This window comes from Mustela lutreola, chromosome 7 (assembly GCF_030435805.1).
Source record: "Mustela lutreola isolate mMusLut2 chromosome 7, mMusLut2.pri, whole genome shotgun sequence".
Lineage (NCBI taxonomy): Eukaryota > Metazoa > Chordata > Mammalia > Carnivora > Mustelidae > Mustela > Mustela lutreola.
In genome coordinates, this window is record NC_081296.1 from 26,797,141 (window position 1) to 26,820,782 (window position 23,642).

A 23,642-nucleotide genomic window follows, 5' to 3' on the forward strand; every position below is an offset into this window, starting at 1 on the left:
CTTTCAAAGAGCTGATTTCCATATTTTATGTAGCGTTTTCAGTTGTTCTTGATGGGCACACTGATGGGCTGGTAACTGCTCCAGCCTGCCTAGAAGTGGAAGACCTGAAAAATTATGAACTGCCTTTTGGGAACATAAACCAAGCTTCTCTTATGCATAAATAATTGCATCCCTCTAACTGCTCTGACCTGTGCAGTAGGACCTTTATGTAGGTAAGGTATGGCCCAGCAACACAAATTTTAAGTAATTGTGCCTGGAATACTGTGTCCCATCTGTACTTGGCAAAGAGTGGTGCTGTGATAGATGAGAATTGTCTCTCTTGGTCATGGGAGAGGGTTGCCCCCCATTTGCCTTTCCTGTTCGAAAGATTCCACTTTAGTACTTGACAGACATTTGGACACATCTCTTAAAAGAAAATGAAAGCACATTATGTTAAATGCTGCTTTTACACTGGAGAGAGCTGGTGAGCAGGAAGTGTTTGATAAAAGCTTTGGTTTTAGAGTGCTATTATTAATGTTTTGATAAAATACTGAGCTCTCTGTGCATTTTTCATTTGTGAGTGCATAACTTAAACTTTGCAGTAGACTTCATGATAGCGTGTCTTTAAAATGTGTTTGCTGTAAATTCTGAATAAATGATCCCAATCATTATTCTAAAATATTCTAAATTGCTTCTATTCTTACAGTTGTTAGTATGCCACATGTTATTCCATTCTGATTTTTTGCTGAGCAAAACATAATTGCTTTTGTGGAATATAGCTCTATTGATGGCGTAATCAGATATTAAAAATAGTGCTACAGAGTTTTGCAGAAAATGCAATTAAAGAAGCAGTGAATGCATGTGTCTTTTCACTCCTGTTCATAACGATTCTTTTCAGACTAGAGCTATTAGAGAAAATCAGATCTTGATTTGGGATGATTTATATGGAAAATAGCCATGAATTATATTTGCAAGATAATATATACTCCTTATATATTTTGCCCACACGGAAGTTTCTTTTTGTATTTAGATTATCGCACATGGGACTAGAGACTTAAAAAAAAAAAAAAGCAGTCTTTTTTGAGTGTGGAATTGCTTCTATGGTATATCTTTGCTGTTGTGCAAGTATTGACTTTTTTTGTGAAATTGTTTAGGCTTCTTATTGTTGACTTTGCAATTTACTAGATATGTTTCCTTGAACAGGTTATTTCACATGTTGGAGACTTGGTTTCTTTGTCTGTAAGAAAGGAGAAAATAAGCCACTCATGATGCTTCCTGAGGTATCCATTGGGAAAAACTTCATCAAGAGTTGTTCCTTGGGTTCTACTCTTTGAAGCTGACCAAATGCTCTCTATCTCTCTACCCTTCCACATGTCTCTGGACCACCATGTTAGGCAGTGTAAACAAACTTGAAAAGCTGTAACAAAGTTTGGTAGGAGGAAGGGAAAGGATGGTTCATGAGCAAAATATTGTATGTAGAGGCTGTGACTGGTGAACTCTGGTTACAATGTATTTTGGAAATTGTAAATTCTTGTGTAGTGTTTTGGATCAAAAATCCAGAGAAAGGGATGCAAGAGAGATAGCACCTGAAAAATAACCTGCTACACCTTTGAGAAACTGAATTAGATGAGAGCTATGGACATAAACCTATATCGAAGTAATAGATCCAAGAAGGTGATGTAACTACCAGACAAATACACAAAAAGCAGGACCATGGTGAATGGACTCATAAATTCATTCACATTTCATCTTATTAATAAGTATGAGATATGTGGTCTCTGAATATATTGCAGAAGAGGGCAAAGGGCATAGCATCTAAAAGACTCAAAACCTGTAATGGAGCATCTAGATAGGAATTTTGAGAAATTGGTATTTTCAATAAACTGGAAGAAAACATGGCTTCCAGAAACTGGAGGAGGTCATTAATTTGTTGTTAAATTTTAGGCCTTGTTAAATACATAAGAGTGGTACAATCTCAGGGTGAAATCACTTTTAAAAAAAAGGAAAAGAAAAAGAAACCTTCTAAATTCTCAATTAGTAGAGAGAAAAAAATGTAATAAGAAAAAATTGTCAATTAAAAAATAAAAGCAAAAGAGGTGAAAAGCATAGAAGTCAGGTAAATAATTAAAAAAATTTAAAAGGTGGAAACAAATCCGAATATTTCAGTGATCCTGATGCAGTGGAAATGGAGTGAAACTTAACTTGTTTAAAAAAGGGAGAGGAAAAAAAGACATGGGATCAAGGAAACAGTGGCTCTCCCACAGGACAGGGGTGAAGGGGAGTCTCTGGGAGCCATGCACCAGGCCAAGGGGACAGCTGGGTGAGGAGGAGCTGGGGAGGGACTACAAGAGGGACACATCCAAGAAAACCAAAGCAGGAGCCCTTAGTATGCTCAGAGTGAGTGGAGACGGTCAGGTCTATAGAGGACTGGGGATGAATTCGTGATAGATGCACCGAAGACTGAAATGAAAAATGGGACAATTAGCCCCAATTAAATATTGTCATGTGATTTTTAAAAGGCACTGTAATTATAGTACTTGTAATGGCCCCGTTATGGATAATACTTACATCTCATCATGATGTTCACACTATGAACTGGAATAACCAGACAGATGGGCTGTTGCTCTCCTAGAATTGGGCATGGGTGAGAGTGTGGATTTGGCTCTGCCTGGGGAGTGTATGGATTGCTGGGGGAGTTAAAATCCTCACCTTTCCTCCTCGGAAAGCAGCCAGAATATCCTGCAGAGAAATGTGGATACCAGAAGAAATAGCTAAACAATTGTAAATGACGGCCTCTTTAGAGAGCAGCTTGACTTTTCAATTCATGTAAAAGAGTCACTTAGATGAGCAAAAATTATATCAGTGTTCTTATCCATATACGCTTTCTCAAAAGTATATTACTTATGTTTCTGATTTCTAGTGTTTATAGACGAATGGGAGATGACTTGAAGTAACGATTTTTCATAAAATGGAATATTGCTTAGCCACTGAGGTGATGCAAATGAATACTTGCAGGGTGTGATGTTGTAATCATGATATGTTATATGGTAATGAGAGAAGATTATTGACAACACTATGATCCAATTTTTAAAAATCAAGCCAAATAGAATTCAATAGAGTCCAATCTATAGCAGAAGTTATAGAAGTGTGAGAGAGAGATGGTTTCCTTTTCTCCTTTAGCTGATAGACCTTTCCTGAAAGCCCTGTATATTTTAATACATTGAACTTGCATTGCTTTTATTATTTAAAAAAAGGGTAAAAGTGAGAACACTGCCCCCTCAGGGCTGTGCTACCTGCGTGGCTGCAGAAATGGCCAGGTAGGCAGGTGAGAAGGACGGTGGTCCTGGAAGGCTGAGCATCTGTACACGGAGAGCCTTCAGGAACATCACTTGGACCCAGGCCCTGGGCTCCGTGTGGGGACTACCTGCATGAAAAAGGTATGTCCTCTGCTGCTGGTACTTGCTGCGTGGCAGGAAGAAGGGCATGTGGATGGGATTTTGGGCCTTGGTGTCCTAGTGCCATGGTCCCATAGCTCTTTCCTGAGGGGGCTGCATGTTCTGGTGATCAGCTGTGTGGGAAGAGGGAGGTACAATGGTTCATTGTGGTAGAAGGATCTGATGAGGCTGAATGGGTGGGCAGTGATTCTCTGAGCCTGAAGATTTGGAACTTACCCAAAAAGCAGAAGAAAGGAAGACTGTCAGAAGGGGAGAGGGACGTGGTTATGTCCGCACTGTACCATGATGATTCTGCAGCCTGGAGAATTGGCTAGAGGGGCAGTCAGGAGCGGGGGCAGGAAGACCCATCATCCACTGTTGCTGTAACTCAGGAGGCAAAGTGACAGACAGACAGACGTGTGAGTGAAGGGATGGGTAGGGGGGCCCATCCAGTGTGAGCTCTGTTGTCCCTGCTTTGGATGGGGTTTGAGCATAAGCGTATGTCAGGGAAGGAAGTGAGGTAATGCACACCTGTGTGAATGGCAGGCCTCTGACGGGGGTAGAGAATGTCCCAGTGGGGGTGGAGTCATGATGGCATGGTTGGCACTATTGAGTCAGACATGTCGATGAGGTGTCCAGCAAATTTCCATGGTGCCTCTGGGTGTACACAGGGCCTGGAAGGCAGAGAGGCTGGGAGAAGGGCTGGCGTGAACTCAGCAGCTGGTATGAGCTCTCCCAGGACAGATCACAGGTGGAGGGGAAAAGGGCTGAGATTGGTGGGGGTGTTCCAGAGAAGGGGGTGGCTGCAGGGACCAGTCACAAGGAAAGGGGAACAGGACTAGAGAATAGAGCCCAGCTGTTAGTTACAAGGGTGCAGGCCCCTACCATCCCGCTCTTGGGGGAGGCCACTGGATCCATTCAGGGCCACCTGGGGGGAGATTCCCTCATGTTACCAGCATGGCATTGCCAACCAGGCTTCCCAGACTCTGTTTGGGGTTCCTCATAGGATCTGAACTTGTGAATGGTCATAGACCATGAACAAAGGTCAGGCCAAAGTGGAATCCCAGAGAGAGCCACTGCAATGGGATGGCCATCAGTTATGGTGGTCCTCACTCCCATGGGATGCCTAGTAGTGCAGAAGTTTTCCTGGTACCCTCTCACTGCAAGTCCCCCTGCCTCCCCTGTTCTCCCACCCCTCCATCTCCTCATTAAGTATCTCATTAAGTTCCAGATAGAAGACTTGCTCTGCACCCAAGTATGTGTGTGTGGCCTGAAGACCAGGGCTGGTGCCAGGATGGAAGGACACCTGGGCAGGCGGGAGCATCTGGCCCTGGTCCGAACTGCAGAGGATACTCCAAGGGGTCACTGTGAATGTATAGGAATTCAGGGCACCCTGCAGGGTCCAGTCCATGGGCTCAAGGGGCAGGAATTCTGAGAAGGGAGTGTGCCATGGAGCAAGATTAACTTAGAAGACTCAGGGTTCAGGAGCATAGCCTTTGGCCCCAAGAATAGGATCACTCTGGGAAAACCCAGGCAAAGAAGACACCTTTAAGGAACAGTCTTAGATTTGGGAGTTTTCGGAAATGGTGTGTCATTTATAACATCAGTACAGTGGGCCTTTATTCATAATCATTTGGAAATGAAGGGGCAATTTGTCTACCAGGCAGGTTCACTTCCTATTGTAATTCCAGTGGACTTAAAAGTTGATGTGGGTCTGTGAATTCACTAGCATAATTATACTCTGATAGCTTTTCATTACACGTAATGTGATTTTAATGGAATTAATGTTCTGTATCAGCAAATACATTGTTTTTATTGTTGTGCAAAGAGGAGACTTCTAAAAGAAGAGACTCAAAATGATTTGCACATGGGTTTGCCTAATTTTCTTTTCCAAACAGGCAATATACCTGCACACTTCATAGTTTCTTCCCCATGTTGGGTGAGGGCAGGAGAGGGACAGGAGGCTCTTACACACATTTGGGTTCTAGTTGGAACTGATCTTTGAAACTTGCTTTTATATCGTAAGTTCTTATTATTCTCCGTCAAAAAATAATAGCCTACAATGGAATTGCCCATGGCCACCTGGCTGGCAGGTTTCCTGGCAGGCCGGGCCTTCCCCATAGACTCCTTGGTTGCCTACCACCTTCTGGACTCTCATCACAGTGCTTGGGATTCTGATTTCCCACATCTTCACTCAGTTCTCAGGCTGTAAGTCTTCAGAGACCATCGACGTGTTCTGAAGCAAAGGGCCTGTCAGTGCAAGTCTGAAATTTGTTTGGCCCCATCCACATCTCCCACCCGTGGAAGGGAGCATTAGAAGGAATTATGTCTCCCTTGCTTGGGTATACCCACCTCCCTCAGAAGGCAGAACCAGCTGTTGTTAGCCTATGTTTCAATAAAATGTTTTCTCTATTACCCACAAAACATGGGAACTTGAAAAGTACAAGGAGGAAACCAAAGTCCCGCTCTCCAGAGAGGATTCGTGGCTGTCTTTGGGATTTGATGCGGGTTTCCTTAGGTATTTTGTTGTGTGTTGGCATTTGTATTTATTTACTTAATATGAAGGAAATTATCCCTCCTCCAAACCATTTCATAGCCTGCTTTTTCTTTGCTTCTTTTTTCCCTTTTATGTGGTGTGAGCATTCCACGCAGTACTAAATATTCTAATGCAACATGATTTAATGGCAGCAGCTAGGAAAGACCCAGTAGATATAAGCACTTCTCTCTTGCTAAACACTCGGGTCATTTCCCATTTGCAAAATTATAAAGAACACTTTGATTAATACCTGGAATTCTTAGGAGTGGAATTACCAGCTCCAGTGGTGCCTAGTTTAAAATATTCATGCCATAATACGTGCACCGATTAAAGGCTGGTATTTCAGAAAGTTACACATTTAATAGCAAGTGTCCCTTCCCTTCCTCCCTCATCCAGTTTCCCATTGTTGAATTTCTTGTGTGTCCTTCCAGGGAAAAACGTTTAGGTGTGATTCCAGCATCCATTCATTTGTCTCTGTTTATACAAACGGGATCATGCTCTGCACACTAGGCTGTGCCTTGTTTGTCAGTTGTTTGTGTTGGACATTGCTCCACATCAGCATAAATAGATCCGCCTCAAATTTCATAATGCATATATTCATGTTACATGTAAATATCAAAGTTTATTTAACTAGCCCTTTATTGTTAGCCACTTGTTATAGGTTTTTGCGGTAAATATCCTTGTGCAAGTGACTTGGCGTACCTCCGGTACTGTTTCCATAGGTGACGTTCCCAGTAGTGAATCATTCAGTAGAAGTATGTGCCTTTCCTATATTTGAGGGTTTTATGAAATTGCTCCCAAGGAATACTACATCATTTTATGCCAACACCAATCATATTAAAGAGGAACTTTTTTTCTCCTTTGTCCTTGCCACTTCACCAAAAAGTTGGCAGCCTGATACAAAATATTCGTCATGTTGATTTGGCTTGTTTTAAGAAAAAACTGGAGTAGGTTGAAACATCATTTTATATGTTTACCATCCATTAAAAATGTGAACATCCTTCCCCATTATTTTCTATTGAGTGGTTCCCTTTACTTTTTAATTGATAGGAGCTCTTTGTAAGTTAAGACAATAAACCTTTTGTTTGTTGTGTGTATTATAAGTATTTTTCCTCTTTAGAATTGGTTTTCCATTTTATGTTCTTTTAAAATCTCAAATATGTTTGTTAGCTCTAGCCATGATAAGGCTGTATAAAGAAACCACTCCAAACCTCAGTGGTTGGCAGCAGCCAGTCTTTGTCTTCTGCTCTGGTTTTCAGGAGAGCTGAGGTGGCCCCACCTTGGATGAAGGCTTGGTTGGGTTTGGGTCTGTACCATCTATCCATTCTGGGGCCCAGGCTGAAGGGGCCATGGCTGTCTGGGTCCAGTCCACTGGCTCAAGGGGCAGGTACACAGAGGATGACAGGCAATTTGTGTTGTTGGGTGGCATCATGAGATGCCCTGGAGGTCTTGAGGGTGAGGGCCACCTCCACCCAGTGTGGCCAAGCAAGTCTCATGGCCAAGCCCAACATTAGCTGAGGATGGGGACTCTAAGAATTGTCTTGGGAGGCTTCCATATTACTTGTCAGAAGCATGGACTTGTACTTGTCATATGGGGAGGCCGTGGGATTAAGGACAAAGATCTACTCTACCCCTTTTGTCTTTGTCATTTAGTGTAACCTAACCACAGGTGTTGTTTTTTAAACAAACGTTTAAAAGGTATTAATCTTTTTTTTATTAGGACTCTTGATTCCATGTCATGCCTCCAACACTGAATTCCTCTCAAAATTGTTTTAAAAAATGCTCGCTTGTTCCTCTAGGACTATCAGATTTTAATTTTTGGTTTACTCTTTGATTATACTTAAATTTATTTGGGTATAAAGAATAAGGTAGAAAATGATTTTTATTTCTTTCCAAGTGGTTAACTCATTGTCCCAATGTTTTTTATGGAATTGATTATTTTTCCTCTTAATAGTATTTTCATTAAAATTTCAAGGAACTTCATGCATTCTTTGGTTCTTCACTTTGAAAAAAGGATTTTTAAAAAAAAGATTTTATTTATTTATTTGACAGACAGAGATCACAAGTAGGCAGAGAGGCAGGCAGAGATAGGGGGAGGCAGGTTCCCTGCTGAGCAGAGAGCCCAATGTGGGGCTCGATCCCAGGTGCCCTGAAAAAAGGATTTTTTTTGCATCTAATATGAGGAGTTTTATGTTCTCATTAGATATTCAAGATTTTCTTGATATTGTTCTTGCTCATTTCATCTTAGTCTCTGTGTTCTAAGTCATTCTACCTTTTTGTTATAAATATAATTTTTTGTTATAAATGGAAGTGTTATAAGTGGAATACTTAATTTTATTCATTTTTCTAACCCGTCTTCACTTGCATGTATATAGGAAAGCTATTTTTTTTCCATACTTAATGAGCTTATATCCTAATACTGTAATGTGGGCGAGTGCTTTAATTTTCTCCTCTGTGCAGTGGTATGCAAAAATCATACATGCCTTTACCAGTTGTCAAGATACAAAGAGTTAAAGTATAAAACCTTAGTAGGTATATGTCATAAGTCAGTGTTCACTAAATATAACTAATATCATGATTTTTAAATATATTAATTTCTAATCATTTGATTTACTGAATTCTTGTAATTACTTTGTTATTCCTTCAGTATTTGAGATAAGTGTATCATTTTCAAGTAGTAATCATTTGCCTCCTCTTCACAAATTTTTAACTTTTCTTTCTTCTTTGGTTTTATTAGCTAGTTGTATTAGTTCTCTATTGCTATATAACAAACTACCACAGGCACCATGGCTTAAAACAATACAGATACATTATCTTGCAGTTTCCATGGGTCTGGAGCCTGGAACATTTGGGCTTTCTGCTGAGTCTGAAGGCTAAAATCAAAGTGAGGCCAGAGGCATTTTCACCCAGAGGCTTGAGGAGTGAAAGATCCATTTCCATAGTCCCTCAGGTTATTGGCAGCGTTTATGTGTATGGTTGTATGATTGAGATCCCTATTTTCTTGCCAGGTGTGAGCTGTAGAGGATCCAGCTGTTAGAGTCCCTCTCAAAACATAGCAGCTTACTTCTTCAGGCAGCAGCAGACTCTCCCTAGTGCTTCGAATTTTTGGCTTTACAGAAAGCCCAGACCCAAGGATTTGCCTGATGAGGCCAGGCCCACCCAAGAGAACCTTCCTTTTGATGAACTCAAAACCAGACTTATTTGGGACCTGAGTGTACTGCAAAATCCTTCTGCCTTTGTCATAGAGTGTAACCTAACCGCAGGACTGAAATTCATCATATTCATAATCCCACCCACTCTCAAGAAGAGGGGATTCTATAGGCAATATACAACCAGGTCGGGGGGGAGCAGTTATTGGGAAACATCACATAATTCTGCACACCACACTGGTATTTTCCAGATTAGTTTTAAATATAGGTGACAATTTGGGCATCTTTATTTTGTTGTATTAAACTAAGATTTATTTTTCATAAAAAATAGTGATTGAATTTTATCAAATGCCTTTTATATATCTACTGAATGATATTTTTCATTTTTGTCATATTAATATGATTAATTTTATTACTGTGTTTCCTCTTACTGATTCATCTTTTCATTCCTGATGTGAACCCCCTGCCTTGTTCTTTATTCTTCTAAATGTACCACTAAAGTCTATTTTCTAACATTTTATTTAAAAATTGTATACCTCTGTTTATAAGTAAAATTGGCCTGTTTTCTCTTCTTGTGATATTTTACAGGGTTGTAACAGTTAGACTGACCTTTGTAAAAAGAATTTGGAAAGTTTCCTTGTTTTTTCCCTCTGTGCTAGGAAAAAAAAATTGTGTTGGAAATCTCCATATTTTGAAGCTTTTGAAGAATTTGCCTGTGGGTATTTGACCACTTTCCCAATTTATTGGTGTTTATAGGTAAATTTAGTTTTTGATTTTTTTTTTTTTAAAGATTTTATTTATTTATTTGACAGAGAGAAATCACAAGCAGGCAGAGAGGCAGGCAGAGAGAGAGGAGGAAGCAGGCTCCCTGCTGAGCAGAGAGCCCGATGCGGGCCTTGATCCCAGGACCCTGAGATCATGACCTGAGCCGAAGGCAGCGGCTTAACCCACTGAGCCACCCAGGCGCCCTAGTTTTTGATTTTAAGGGGACTCAATTGTAGTAACATATTTTCCTAGAAAAACATCTATGATATCCTGATTGTTATAGACTGAATGTTTGTGTCTCCCTAAGATTCACATGTCAAAGCCTTATCCCCAGTGTGATGGTATTTGGAGGTTGAGCCAGTGGGAGGTGATTAGGTCATGAGGAACCCTCATGAATGGAATTATTGCCTTTATAAGAGAGACCCATGATGTGTGGACTTGTGAGAACATGGCCATCTGTGAACCAGGAAGTGAGCCCCCACCAGACATTGAATCTGCTGGCACCCTGATCTTTGACAAAGGGCATGCACCTGGAGGCATTGCAGATCTCTGGGGTCTAACACTCCACCCCCAAACAAACTCCACACAATGACCCAAGTCCAGAGTGGCAGGCAGCTGGAATCTGAGAGGCAGGGAGCAGGGTCAGATTAGTACACGACTGGAGCAGACAGGTGCCTAGGCATGAATGTCCACTGTGCAGTGAGATGGGGTGGGGAGGGCTCCGACTGAGGTTTCCAGATTGAGGCATGAGCTGAGCCCCTTGGAGATCACAGCATTTCTAGAGCTCAGGTTCTTCCTGGTTACTGGCAGAAGTATACCTGTCTTAGGGAAAATTTCTCTATTTGGGGTCCACAGAACCTCACTAATTAAGAGCAAGCAATGTGTTAACAACAAAAGACTCCCCAGCCTACAAACATCAAAGGAAGGACTCTGCAGTAAGTGAGAGTCAACAGAAACAACAAGCGACAGGCTTGTTGTTGCTAATGTTCACTGCACATCTTGGATGTAAGAGCATCTGCATATGAAATATTTTAAGCAGTTGTACAGATGAGCATGCAGTAAGAGGCTGTCTGAAACAAATCACCATATTTGGGAAAAGATAAAAGCAGAACTTATAAATACATAAAATATAATTGTTTAAATTATCTAAATAAATGCAGATGTTCAACAGCTGGTTAAACATCGTTCAGGGAAAATTAGTCACCTGGAAGGTAAACATAAGGAAGTTTTTCAGAATGAAATACGGAAGGACAAGGGTGTGGAATATGTGAAAACAGAATTAAGAGGTTCGGAGGATGGAATAGGAAGGATTAGCACGAGATTGCCAGAGTCCCTGATGGAGAGAATGCCAGAGAGACAATATTTGAAGAGATATTGGCTATGCAATTTCCAGAACTAATGAAAAATGTAAATTCATCATGTCAGAAGCACAGTAAATGCCAAAAAGGATACATAAAAAGAAATCCACACCTAGACATAATACGCAAAAACCTCAGAACACTGAAGGCAAGCAGATGATTTTAAAAAGCCTTAAAGAGTAAGGACGGGGTGCCTGGGTGGCTCATTTGGTTAAGCACCTGCCTTTGGCTCAGGTCATGATGCCAGCATCCTGGGATTAAGCCCCACGTCAGGCTCCCTCCTCAGTGAGAAGCCTGCTTCCCCTACCACCCTGGACCCTGCTTGTACTTTCTCTCTTGCTCACTCTCTCTCTCTGAAACTTAAAAAAAAAAAAAAAAAATCTTTAAAAAAACAATAAAAGGGCACATGGGTGGCTCAGTTGGTTAAGCCACCGCCTTCGGCTCAGGTCATGATCCAGGGAGTCCCAGGATCTAGTCGCACATTGGGCTCCCAACTCCGTGGGGAGTCTGCTTCTCCCTCTGACCTTCTCCTCTCTCATGTTCTCTTTCACTCTCAAATAAATAAATAAAATCTTTTACAACAACAACAAAAAATAATAAAAAAGAGTAAGCACAGCTTCCTGCCTCAAGGAACAGCAGTTAAAAGGACAGCCAACTTCCTGATGGTCATGGCGGGAACCTATTAATGGAATACTGTTTTCAGCCTATTGAGAGGAGAAACCATCGACCTAGAACCCTGTACCCAGCAAAACTACTTTTCAAGCATGAAGGTGAAATAAGACATTTCTAGATTTAAAAAAAAAAAAAAAAGGAATTGACCACTAAATTATGTGCACTAAAGGAACCTCTACGTCAAGGGTTCATAGCAGCCTAGGGAAGCCTGGGGAGCCCATCTCAGAATAAGTCTTTCTAATGCATAAAATGAAATAGATAGGATTATAGAGGAACCCAATTACTTTGAAATCTTTTAAAATCCAAATATTTTAGAAATGTGTTATAAAAATACATATGCTGCTTTTTTAACTCATTAAATAACAAAGTCCAGTTGCGGGTTTTGAGTAAATAGCCCTGGTGGGAGGCTGCATCACATAGGGCAGGACCAGTTTGAATGGGTTCCAAGCATATATGAAGTAATTTGCATTTAAAAAAAACACTCACTGCAGAAGAGACTGCGTTGTATTTTTTTTTAAAGATTTTATTTATTTATTAGACAGACAGAATCACAAGTAGTCAGGGAGGCAGGCAGAGAGAGAGGAGGAAGCACACTCCCTGAGGAGCAGAGAGCCCGATGCAGGGCTCGATCCCAGGACCCTGGGATCATGACCTGAGCTGAAGGCAGAGGCTTTAACCCACTGAGTTACCCAGGTGCCCCCAGACTGTGTTGTATTTTGCTTGGGTTTTCTTTTGACTCATGGGTTATTTGCAGTATCTTAAAACAGTTTCCTTTTTTCTTCGATCAGGCTATCTTTCCCATCAGTGTCTAGTTTTGCTTTTATACATTGAGAGAATGAAAGCTACAGATTTCTTTTCTATCATGGAGGAAGTAGACTGAGAAGGAGAGTGGCGTTCCTTGTGGACGTTTTGAGTTTGAAGTATTGATGAAGCTTCCAGTGGAAAGTGGTGTGGAGAAAGTCAGGACTGCCGGTGGGAGTGAATGGTTGGGAGAGAGATGGGTTTGGGGTTGTTCTGAGAGAAGGGGGGTAGAAGCCATGGAGATGGGGTGGATGGGAAGGCATGTATTTTTCTCAAAAGGGTGCTGAGATGGACACAGATGGACACAGAAGGCATCATGGAGTCAGCCCTTCCATGTGGCTTCAGGGAGACCCAGACACAGAAAACCACCCAGAAAGAAAAGAAAATGTAAGTCGGAATAAGCAGGAGGTTCCCCTACTCCATGCACAACATAGGTCTGAAGTCTGGAAAACGTGGGGAAGTGGGCTAGGTAGACTTCATTCATTTCAGGAAGCTCAGAATATTATTTGCCCCATTTTTTAACAACAGTTCTTTCTCCAGAAAGTGGTGAAGCCTGGCTTCTTAGGGGTTAATTGATGCCACGGTAGCTATTAGACAATCCTGCCATATGTTTTGTGAAATAATTGGATTGGCTTTCAAGTCTGCATTCTAGAAGGACTCGCTTCTTTACCTAAAATGTTGCATTATCATTTGCCTTTGAACCAGAAGAGGAGCTTGGAAGAAAATAATTGATTTGGGACAATGAAAGGACTTTTCAATCTTAGAGGACAGGATTTAAAGAGCTAATTTCTTCCAGGTCTCTGTGTTCAGACAGCAGTACCAATCCAACAGGAAGGCCTTTGGCTCTAAAGATGCCATTACTTCCTGGCAGTCTATTATCCCCTTTCGTTGCCCTCAACAGCAGGAAATTCTGTCTCATTTTTAATATTATCACATGCCTCTATTTATGTTGGGCAGCAAGTGGAGAAAAAAAAAGTGGGTTGGTGTCCTTTTAACAACTTGCAGGTGCTCAAAAAGTTAAGCTTCTCTCTCTGAGCAATATCACGCCTTTGACATTCTTTTTTGGCTTTTCTTTCACAGCTATTTAATTATATGTTACTCTTCTCTGACCCTCTTCAATGTCTTCATATTCTGTGTAAACTGTGGACTTTGAATAACGATATCAGCAAATTAAATGGGACAAAGGTTTCATGAGATGCAGTAATTTCACGGCTAACTAGCTCAATGACCTCGTCCCTCACCAAAGTGGTACAAAATAAACCTGCAGAAGTACCAGAGTGGCAGAACATGCAACAATAATTCCCACTGGTAGTGGGAATTGAGAAAAAAAAAAAAAAGTTCAAACTAAGACCCCGTCATTTCTGAGGGGAGCTATGCTCCTCTCTTCTATGATGCTAAGTGGACCAAAGGAGGCCTCCTCTGCTTCTCTGGTGTTCTGGTTTTCTAGATCTGGGGTCAGGGAAGTCTGCTTCTTCTGAAGAGACATGGGGAGAGAGTGCACATTTGAAAACAAGAATACAATATTCCACTCTTCATTATTAACATTAGGGTATTAATAAGCTCGAGTGCCCATAACAAAGTATCACAGACTCGGTGGCTTGACTAACAGGAATTTATTTTCTCACAGTTCTGGAGGCCTGAAGTCTGAGATCAGAGTTGGGTTCTGGTGAGGGCCCCTTTCCTGTCTTACAGGCTGTTGAAACCTCACAGTGTCCTCATGTGACCTTTCCATGGTGTGCACTTATTGGGAGAGAGAGAGAGAGAGATAGTAGAGAAATCTTTTTCATCCTGTCAGGCCATCATCCCATCATGAGGACTGTACCCTAATTACCTCCTAAAGGGCTTACATCCAAATACCATCACACTGGGGGGTTAGGACTTCATCATGTGTATTTAGTCCATCATAAGGACATTTAGTCCTTAATAAATAGTTTTCTACCGCTGTGTCACAAGGTACCACAAATTTTATAGCTTGACACAGCAACATTCAGAGTTTTTGTAGGTCAGGAATCTGGACATGGCCTATCTGAGTCAACTGGCCAGGGTCTTAAAAGGCTGCAGCGTGTTGCTAGGGCAACATCTTTGTAAGTGTCACTGAGTAGGACCACAGGAGTGATAGCCCATCATATTGATATAAAGGGGAGGGCTTTATACAAGCCCATGGATTATCAGGGATTATCTAAAGATTTACATGCCACAGAGTTTGATGGTTTTATTTTTTCCCTTTGTGTAGGGGAATTGGATCCATCTGTAATTACAGTTCTCAGTGATACTTAGAAAATGTAACGTTTTCTTCAGTAAAGCAAACTGCCCATACTTATTGGAGGTAAAATTATTTGAGGGGATTCATGGAATGATAACTGTGGGATGGAGGCAAGGAAGGTCAAGAATTTTTACTGTAGCCTAAGTTAAATGATTATTAACTAACTTCCTTTGTGTTTATAAATGCCTGTTCTCTGGAGGTTTGTGGGTTTCCCAATTATATGCCTGTTATAATCAACTTGGCCACTGTAGGCATTTGATAGTTTTATAAACTTCAGCTTAGAAGAAAAGATCAAGGCGTTCTGTCTGAGCTTATTAAACATGGCTTGAGAGGTCTGGTGGTAGTTTAGGGATTTAGTGGGGCCCCATGTACTCATGAATACATAGGCCCTTCCTGAGTAAGGAGGAGTTGGGCCATGTCTTAAAGAATAGGTAAAAATTTTTATGGTAGAAATGGGAAGTAGAAGACAGAGTATAAACACATGTTTTCTGGAAAGTGTACCTTCCCATCCTCTACCCAGGCTTTATTTGGTTCAGGCTGGTGCTGCCTCAAGGGAAAACAGAGGACGCTCTTTGGAAATCATATCCTAAGGAGAAGGCAGGGTCAGGGCCAGCTGGGCTGGGGCCATCTCTAGGATTTAGATTTGAGAGCTCGGGAGGAGGGGTGCCATTGTGGGAGGAGAGATGACAAGAGGGAGAGTGGTTTGGGTATAAAAAGGAAGAGAGAGGTTATAGACCTTGTGGATGAAGAATGGGGGACTGGGGCTCAGAGAGACACAGGAAAACAGTAATCAGGGATTTCCATATAGGTTGCAGCTGGGTGACATCATGAAGAGAGATTTGGGAGATGGGAAAGTGTTCGTAAATACTATTTGTTGATATTGAGTATGTTTGCAAAATGCATGCATCAAGAAAGAGTATGTGACGTGCTTGGGAGCAGAGCCATGTTGAGCTCTTTGGTTCATTTTGTTTGTTTGTTTGTTTTGTGTGTTGTGTGTGAATAAGATTCAGCAGTCTTGGAGGACAGGTCTTAGGGAGTGGGAAGGGAAGAGAGGTGGGAGGACCTGATGGAGCAGAGAAGGGAGGACATCTGGGAAGTGATGCAAAGCCTAGTGGAGAGGGAGCCTCCCACAGGAGGGTGTGGTTACCTCAGGTCTTCAAGCTGATCACTGCACTAGTGTGTTGCACTCAGCGACCCCTCTGGTGACCTTGGGAAATGTGTGGGCAAGTGGTGAGGGCTGAAGCCAGATTGCAGTGGGGAGGGAACAGTTGTGTCTCTGTGATCTGTTGGGCCCTGCCTGTCCCAAGGAGCCTAGGAATGGAAGGATCCATGGCTAGCATGTGCCTCAGGGATTGTGAGCCAGGAGCTGAGGGGTGGTTCTCCTGAGAGAGAAGACACAATGATCCTCATGGCGTTAGGGAGACATGGGGGAGCCAGGCTGGGGGGAGTGGCTGCTAGAAGAGGTCCTGGAGGGGACTTGCTCAATGGAACCTGGAGCCATGTAGGCCAGTATGTGGGAAGCTGGGGATGTCATCTAGTGGCACCGACTCCTGGTGACTTGGGAAGCTGTCTGGGGGACCAAGTGTGGGAAAGGAGAGAAGGAGCCTGCCAGGTCTGCTGTGCCTGGCACCCATGCACAGAAGGAAAGTAGCCAGGTGACTGGCAAGGGGGGAGCGCCGCCTTTCCCCAAAGTAGGGTTTATAGTCCTCCTTGTGATTTTTAAGTCACAAAGCCAAAAAACTCACAGGAACAGAGTGGAGTAAGTGCTCTTCCAGCAAGTGTGTCCGGTCCTGGGCCCATCCATACAGAGCCTAAGTGATCTCTCAGGAGTTCCCGGTGGTCTCAAAAGCCCATGTGCCACCCACAGTGGCTGCAGGGTGAGCCTCCAGGTGGACAGCAAGCCTTATTGTCCCCCTGCTCCTGTACTTGGGCTGAATTCTAGAAGTAGTCCGTTTTCAAGCTGAGATGGTCAGGACTGTGTTGATGGTCGGTTAGAGGTTTCCAAAGGGTCTTACCTTCCCGCACTGTTTGTCCTTGCAGGTGCTGTTGTCTGGGCTCATTGGCGTCGTCTCCTGGAAGAGGCCTCTCTCGCTGGTGGTAAGTCTGCGCCTGTCTCCACGGCATCCAGGGAGCAGGGCCCTCCCTGCGGGGGTGTGAGCACTTTAAAGGTACCAGCAAAGAGTCACTTATGGTTTGTCTCCCTCCCAATCCCATCTTGTTTCATTTATTCTTCTACCCACTTAAGCCTCCAATAAGTGACTCTTAATCTCACAAAACAAACTGAGGGTTGCCGGGGGGAGGGGGTTGGGGAGAAGGGGGTGGGATTATGGACATTGGGGAGGGTATGTGATTTGGTGAGTGCTGTGAAGTGTGTAAACCTGGTGATTCACAGACCTGGGGATAAAAATATATGTATATAAAAAATATATGTTTATAAAAAAAAAAAAAAAAAAAAAAAAAAAAAAAAGGTACCAGCAAAGAGAGTTCTGGCTGCTTTGATGAAAGCGGGACAGAGACCTTGATAGACCTGAGAGAGGCTCTTAGATAACAACCAGGGCATATCCTACCTTCTGTCCTTTGGAGAATAGCCGTCTGGTGCTCATCTGAGATGCTCATGGGCTGTCCTCTTCATTTGTTCTGTCTGGGTGCTGGGAACAAAGACATTTTTGTAAGTGTCAGTATAAGTGTTTTCTCTAGGTGTGTAAACACATTAGTGCACATGTGTATGTGCGTGGATGCGCCCACGGGCAGCCCCTCCTTTATCAGAGCTCAAGAAATGTCAGCCGCGTGTGTGTTTTGGGGACTGAAACTCAGTGTTTCAGAGGAGGGTGTTTATTTGCTCCAAAGGCACAGGGGTATTGCTGGAACCCCTTCTCCCATGGCCACAGCCCCATGTCGGGGAGGAGCAGGCCACACAGGAGATGGAAAGGATGGCATGGTTTTTCCATCGGGCAAGTAGCCTGAGCAGATTCATGTCTATTGATTTGTATGCATGTTTTTCTCAGGGTGTGCATTAATATATTTATGTGTCCATGTCAGGGCCAGACGAAGAGGTTTTCTGGGTTTTGATGGATAATGAAAAAACACGGCATGGCTTTTTTTCTCTTTTGTAGGCATCAATTATTTAAAATCTCTTCTTTAAGTGATTAGGTTTGGAGATAATGACATGTACTAAATATTAATGGAAGTAGAAAAATCCCACAAATCTGCCTGTTGTAAACACCTTCCCCTCCCGAGAGTAACCGCAGCATCCTGAGGAGGCATCGGAAGAGAGTGGCATTAATTCAGTGAACCTCTTCTCCTATGACTTGTTGAGAAATTTCCTTTAAAAAAAAAAATTTTTTTTTTAATGTAGAAAGTATCAAACATGCACACAAGTCGAGAGAGAAGCTAGTATAATGAATCCCTGTAGACCTCCCATCTGTCTTCTGCAAATATCAACCTTGGCCTGTCTTATTTGATCCAAGCCCCTTGCTGGAGTATTTTAAAGTAAATCACAACTAGTGTGTCAAGGAGCTGACTCCACTGTGCAGGGGGAAATGGTGGTGGACATACCAGCTGTGGGGCAGATGCCCTTTGGCGCTGCTTTTGGGCTCCCTTTGGGGACACGGGGCCAGCCTGTTTCATTCCTCCTCACCTGCCCTGATGAAACAGGCCAAGGAAGGCCTCTTGTGCTGGCTGCCAAATAAGGAAAAGCCACAATGGGGCTGTGGTGAGCATTTTCTCCCATTCATTTATTTCTACCCAAGCCCCAGGTAGGAGAGGAGGGCCTCCCCATGCTCAACTGACCACTTTCTTTACTTAGGGAGGCAAGGGGATGGGTTAGGATAACACTAGGTGCTGTCACAAAGCCCAGACTGTCAGTGGCCTAACATGGCACGAGTAAAAACCCAAAAGCTCAGCCAAAGGACATGCTTCTTCTTGAGTGGTCATTCCCCCATCACAGGGGATCCAGAGACCCTGGTTGCTTCCTTCTAGAAGGGACTGTACTGTTCCCTAAGCTTGTGGACTCTTATTTCATTTTAGTAGAATGGGAAAGGCAATGTGGATGGGCTTAAATGTGACCCTCATTGCTCACACGTCAAACCACTGTGGAGGGCCTATCACATGGCCCTTTTGGGCCGGGTAGGAAGCTGGAAAAGGTAGTCCCTTCCTGAACTTCCCAGTAGCAGCTCCATACTATGTAAAGAGGCGGTAGGAATTTTGGTAGAAAATTGTTCCTCTCTACAGTGAGATCATTCTTCTGTGTTGACCAGGACAATACAGTCTTTTTTATTTAAATTCAATTAGTCAACGTAGAATACATCATTAGTTTCAGATGTAGCATTCAATAATTTATGAGTTGTAACAATACAGCCTTTTGATTCGTTAGTAAAAACTCACTCAACTCAGCCAGAACTGAGGAATCAATGAATTCTTTTTTCCCAATCTAGAATTAAACTAGAATTAAGGAATTCTTTTATCCCAAGCTCCTGTTTCTATCCTCTACCCTAATGATAGTGTTTCCTTCTTCTCGGAGCTATAAAAGTAAAGGAGCCACTCTGGCCATTTTGGTTCATTTCCAGGGGTCTCACCACCACTCCCTGTCCCCGCGAAGAATTCCCCCTCCCCCCACCCAGAGGGAGTTGCCCTCTCTGAAGGAGGGTGTCTGTCTCTCAGGGTGGTTGGAAGAGGCAGTGTTGGGCTCTGCCAATCCAGGATCCGCACCGCCATGCCCCATGCTTGCGGGGGCTGGCAGGTGAGGACAGCCATGCGTGGGCATGCTGAAGGCAGGGTTTTGGTACTGTCACTGGTCTGCTGGCAGTGCCTTTCCTCTGAAGGGCTGGTCTGTGGGGTCATATCCTAATCTCTGCTACATGTCCTTTCTTTCCATCAGTCCAATCTTATAAAACACAATGGGATAAGGAATGGTATCCTTTTTGCCTGGAGTGACTGGTATGCTGGTGGGGAGACTGTGTTAGGAAAAAGCAAGGGAGAAGGGTCAGCAGGCTGTCTGAGAGGACGGGAAGGAAGGTTGCCCCTTCCAGGCTGGTGAATGTGATGCCAGAGGGAAAACGAGGAGAAAAATACTGGGACTTTTTTGCCCTGGTATTTTATAAGAGCCTTTCATAATGCTGGAAAGTGATAATAGCTATTTCAGTAGAGAATATGTATTTTTGCATTAATGTGGTTCTTTTCTTCTTTTTAAATTGAAGTATAGTTAATATATACTTATATTAGTTATATAATATCAGGTTATATTGTTATATTAGTTCATAATTATTATATGATATAATATTTCAGATATACAATAGAGTGATTCAACAGTTCTGTACATTACTCAATGCTCATCATGGTAAGTGTACTCTTAATCCCCATCACCTATTTCAACCACCCCCTATCCACCTCTCTTCTGCTAACCACCAGTTAAGAGTCTTGTTTTTTTGTCTCTTTTTTCCTTTGTTTGATCATTTGTTTCTTAAATTGCACATATGAGTGAAATAGTATGCTATTTGTCTTTCTCAGTCTGACTTGTTTCGCATTATATTCTCTAGGTCTACCCATGTTGTTGCAAATGCAAGATCTCAGCCTTCTTTATGGCCAAGTAATAGTCCTTTGTGTATATTTACCCTTTTTATTTATCCATTCATTTGTGGACAGACAACCGGGTAGATTCCAGATCTTGGCTATTGTAAATAATGCTGCAATAAACACAGGGATGCATATGTCATTTCCTTTGGGTGAATACCCAGTAGTGGAATTACTGGATCATATGGTAATTGTATTTTTAATTTTTTAAGGAACTTCCATACTGTTTTCCACAGTGGTTGCACCAGTTTACATTCCTACCAATAGTATGCAGGGGTTCTTTTTCTCTACATCCTCCTCAACACTTGTTATCCCTTGTCTTTTTGGTTCTAGCTATTTTGATGGGTGTAAGGTATAACTCATTGTGATTTTTTTTCTTATTGTGACTTTGATTTGCATTTCTCTGATGATTAGTGATGTTTAGCATCTTTTCATGTGTCTGTTGATTGATCTTCTTTGGAAAAATTCTATTCCCTGGTCCTTTGCCTATTTTTAAATCAGATTATTTGTCTTTTTGGTATGTATATGTCTTCTATATATTTTGAATATTAACCCCTTATTAGTTATATTATTTGCAAATATTTTCCCCATTCAGTAGGTTGCCTTGTCATTTTGTTGATGCTTTCCTTCAGTATGCAAAAGCTTTTCATTTTGATGTAGTCCCAATAGTTTAATTTTGCTTTTGTTTCATGGCCTGAAGACACACTTCTAGAAAAATGTTTCTGTGGCTGAAGGCAAAGAAATTACTATGATTTCTTCTAGGATTTTTATGGATTCAGGTCTCATATTTAGGTCTTTAATCTATTTTCAGTTTATTTTCATGTATGGATAAGAAAGTGGTCCAGTTTCATACTTCTGTATATAGCTGTGCAGTTTTCCCAGCATTATTTGTTGACAAGACTGTCTTTTCCCCATTGTATGTTCTTATCTCCTTTGTCACAAATTAATTGGCCGTATAATCATGGTTTTATTTCTGGGCTCTCTATTCTGTTCCATTAATCTAATTGTCTATTTTTATGCCATACCATGCTTTACTTTTGATTACTACCATGATGTATTATGTCTTAAAATCTGAGATTGTGATATGTCAGCTTTGTTCTTCTTTCTCGGGATTCCTTTGGCTTTTTGGGGTCTTTTGGGATGCTATACAAATTATAGGATTATTTGTTGTAGATCTGTGAAAATGTTGGTATTCTGATAGAGATTGCATCAAATCTGTAGATTGCTTTGTGTAGTATGGACATTTTGACAGTAGTGGTTTTTCTAATCTGTGAGCATGGAATAGCTTTCCATTTGTTCCATTGTGTCATCTTCAATTTCTTTTATCAGTGTTTTATGGTTTTCAGAGTAGAGGTCTTTAACCTCTTTGATTATGGTATTTTATTATTTTTGGTGCAGTTATAAATGGGCTTGTTTTCTTAATTTTTCTTGCTGCTACTTCTTTATCGCTATATAGAAATGCACAGATTTCCGTATATTGAATTTGTATCTACAACTTTACTGAATTCATTTATCACTTCTAGTAGTTTTTTGGTGGAGTCTTTAGGGTTTTCTATATATATCATGTCATTCGCAAAGAGTGACAGTTTTACTTTTTCTTTACTAATTTAGATGCCATGTATTTCTTTTTCTTGTCTGATTGTGGCAGGTAGGACTTCTAGTACTTTGCTGAATAAAAGTGGTGAGAGTGGACATCCTTGTCTTGTTACTGACATTAAAGGGAAAGCTCTCAGTTTTTCACCATTGAGTATGATGTTAGCTGTTGGTTTTTCATATAAGGTCTTTACTATGTTGAGGTATGTTCCCTCTAAACCTACTTTGTTGAAAGTTTTCAACATGAATGGATGTTGTACTTTTCCAGCTGTTTTTTGAGATGACCATAAATTTTTTTTTAAATTTTTATTTATTTATTTTTTCTTTTCAGTGTTCCAGATTTCATTGTTTATGCACCACACCCAGTGCTCCATGCAATACGTGTCCTCCATAATACCCACCACCATATGGTTTTCATCCTGTCTCTTGTTAATGTAATATATCACATTGATTGATTTGTGAGTATTGAACCACCTTTGCATCCCTGGAATAAATCTCACATTTTTATGATAAATAATGTTTTAATAAATTGTTGGCTTCTGGTTGCTTTATTTATTTGTTGGGGATATTTGCATCTATGTTCATCAGAGATATTAGTCTGTAGTTTTCTTTTTGTTTGCAGTGTCTTTATCTGGTTTTTGTGTCTGGGTAATGCTGGCCTCAGAATGACTTTGGAAACTCTTCCTCCTCTTCTGTTTTTTGTAATAGTTTGAGAAGTGTCTCCTGTGGTTGAGATAATTGTCTTCCTTACATTAAACTATAAAAGGTTCTATATTATGATAGATTGCAATCAGGAATAAAATTCTATAGCTCTGATTTAAATAATTTTTGAAAGATTCAGTGGAACATCTTGTGATTGCTTATTTATCAATAATGGAACTAGCCTCAGACATAATCACAGGTAATGTAATTTAAAAAAATTTTGAGTGAAGTACTGTTTACATTTTATATTATACTATTTGAGGAGTCTGGCTTTTGGTTTACTTTTATTTGAGGAGTCTGGCTTTTTGGTTTACTTTAATTGCAAAATTTTTATCAACCAAGTTGGGAATGTGTATCAGTGAAGGTTTAATCAAACAAATAGAACCTCTAGGAGCCAACAGCAAGCACCTCTGTGAGTCAGACTCCTCTGAGTACTGCTTTGGCCCCACTGCCACTCAGTAACTATAACCACAGGGTCCTTGGTGACATAGTGCTGTCACTTGGTCCCTGCCACCCTGGAATCCCATAATCCTTATTGCATTTAGGGAACTTAGTTTGATGGTAGCACAGATATTTCCAATCTAATTTTTGGCCTGCAGAGTCTGGTATCACAAAGGTCTTCAAGGATGTTGGAGTTCGTCTCACAGATTTCTTATAGTTGTGGTAAGAAGTGTGTTCCCTGGATCCTCCAGGACAGGCAAGCAAGTCTTATGGGATCAATGCATATTCTTATTCCAGGCTCCTTAAGCCTTTAGATCTCTTCCTCTTACAGTATACCAAGGAAGTCTGGCATTTCAACTTCATTTAGAGTACCTCCACCTT

General features: G+C 41.5%; 1 protein-coding gene across 3 annotated transcripts in view; it reads left to right on the top strand.

The window, feature by feature from the left end:
* The window catches only part of ENTREP2 (endosomal transmembrane epsin interactor 2), a 499,108-nt gene that overhangs the window by 210,698 nt on the left and 264,768 nt on the right, over window positions 1-23,642 (top strand). For all 3 annotated transcript variants that reach the window (XM_059180189.1, XM_059180190.1, XM_059180191.1), the window contains exon 2: window positions 16,998-17,054. In XM_059180189.1, the coding sequence (XP_059036172.1) occupies window positions 16,998-17,054 (57 nt within the window). The remainder of the gene's footprint in view (window positions 1-16,997; window positions 17,055-23,642) is intronic.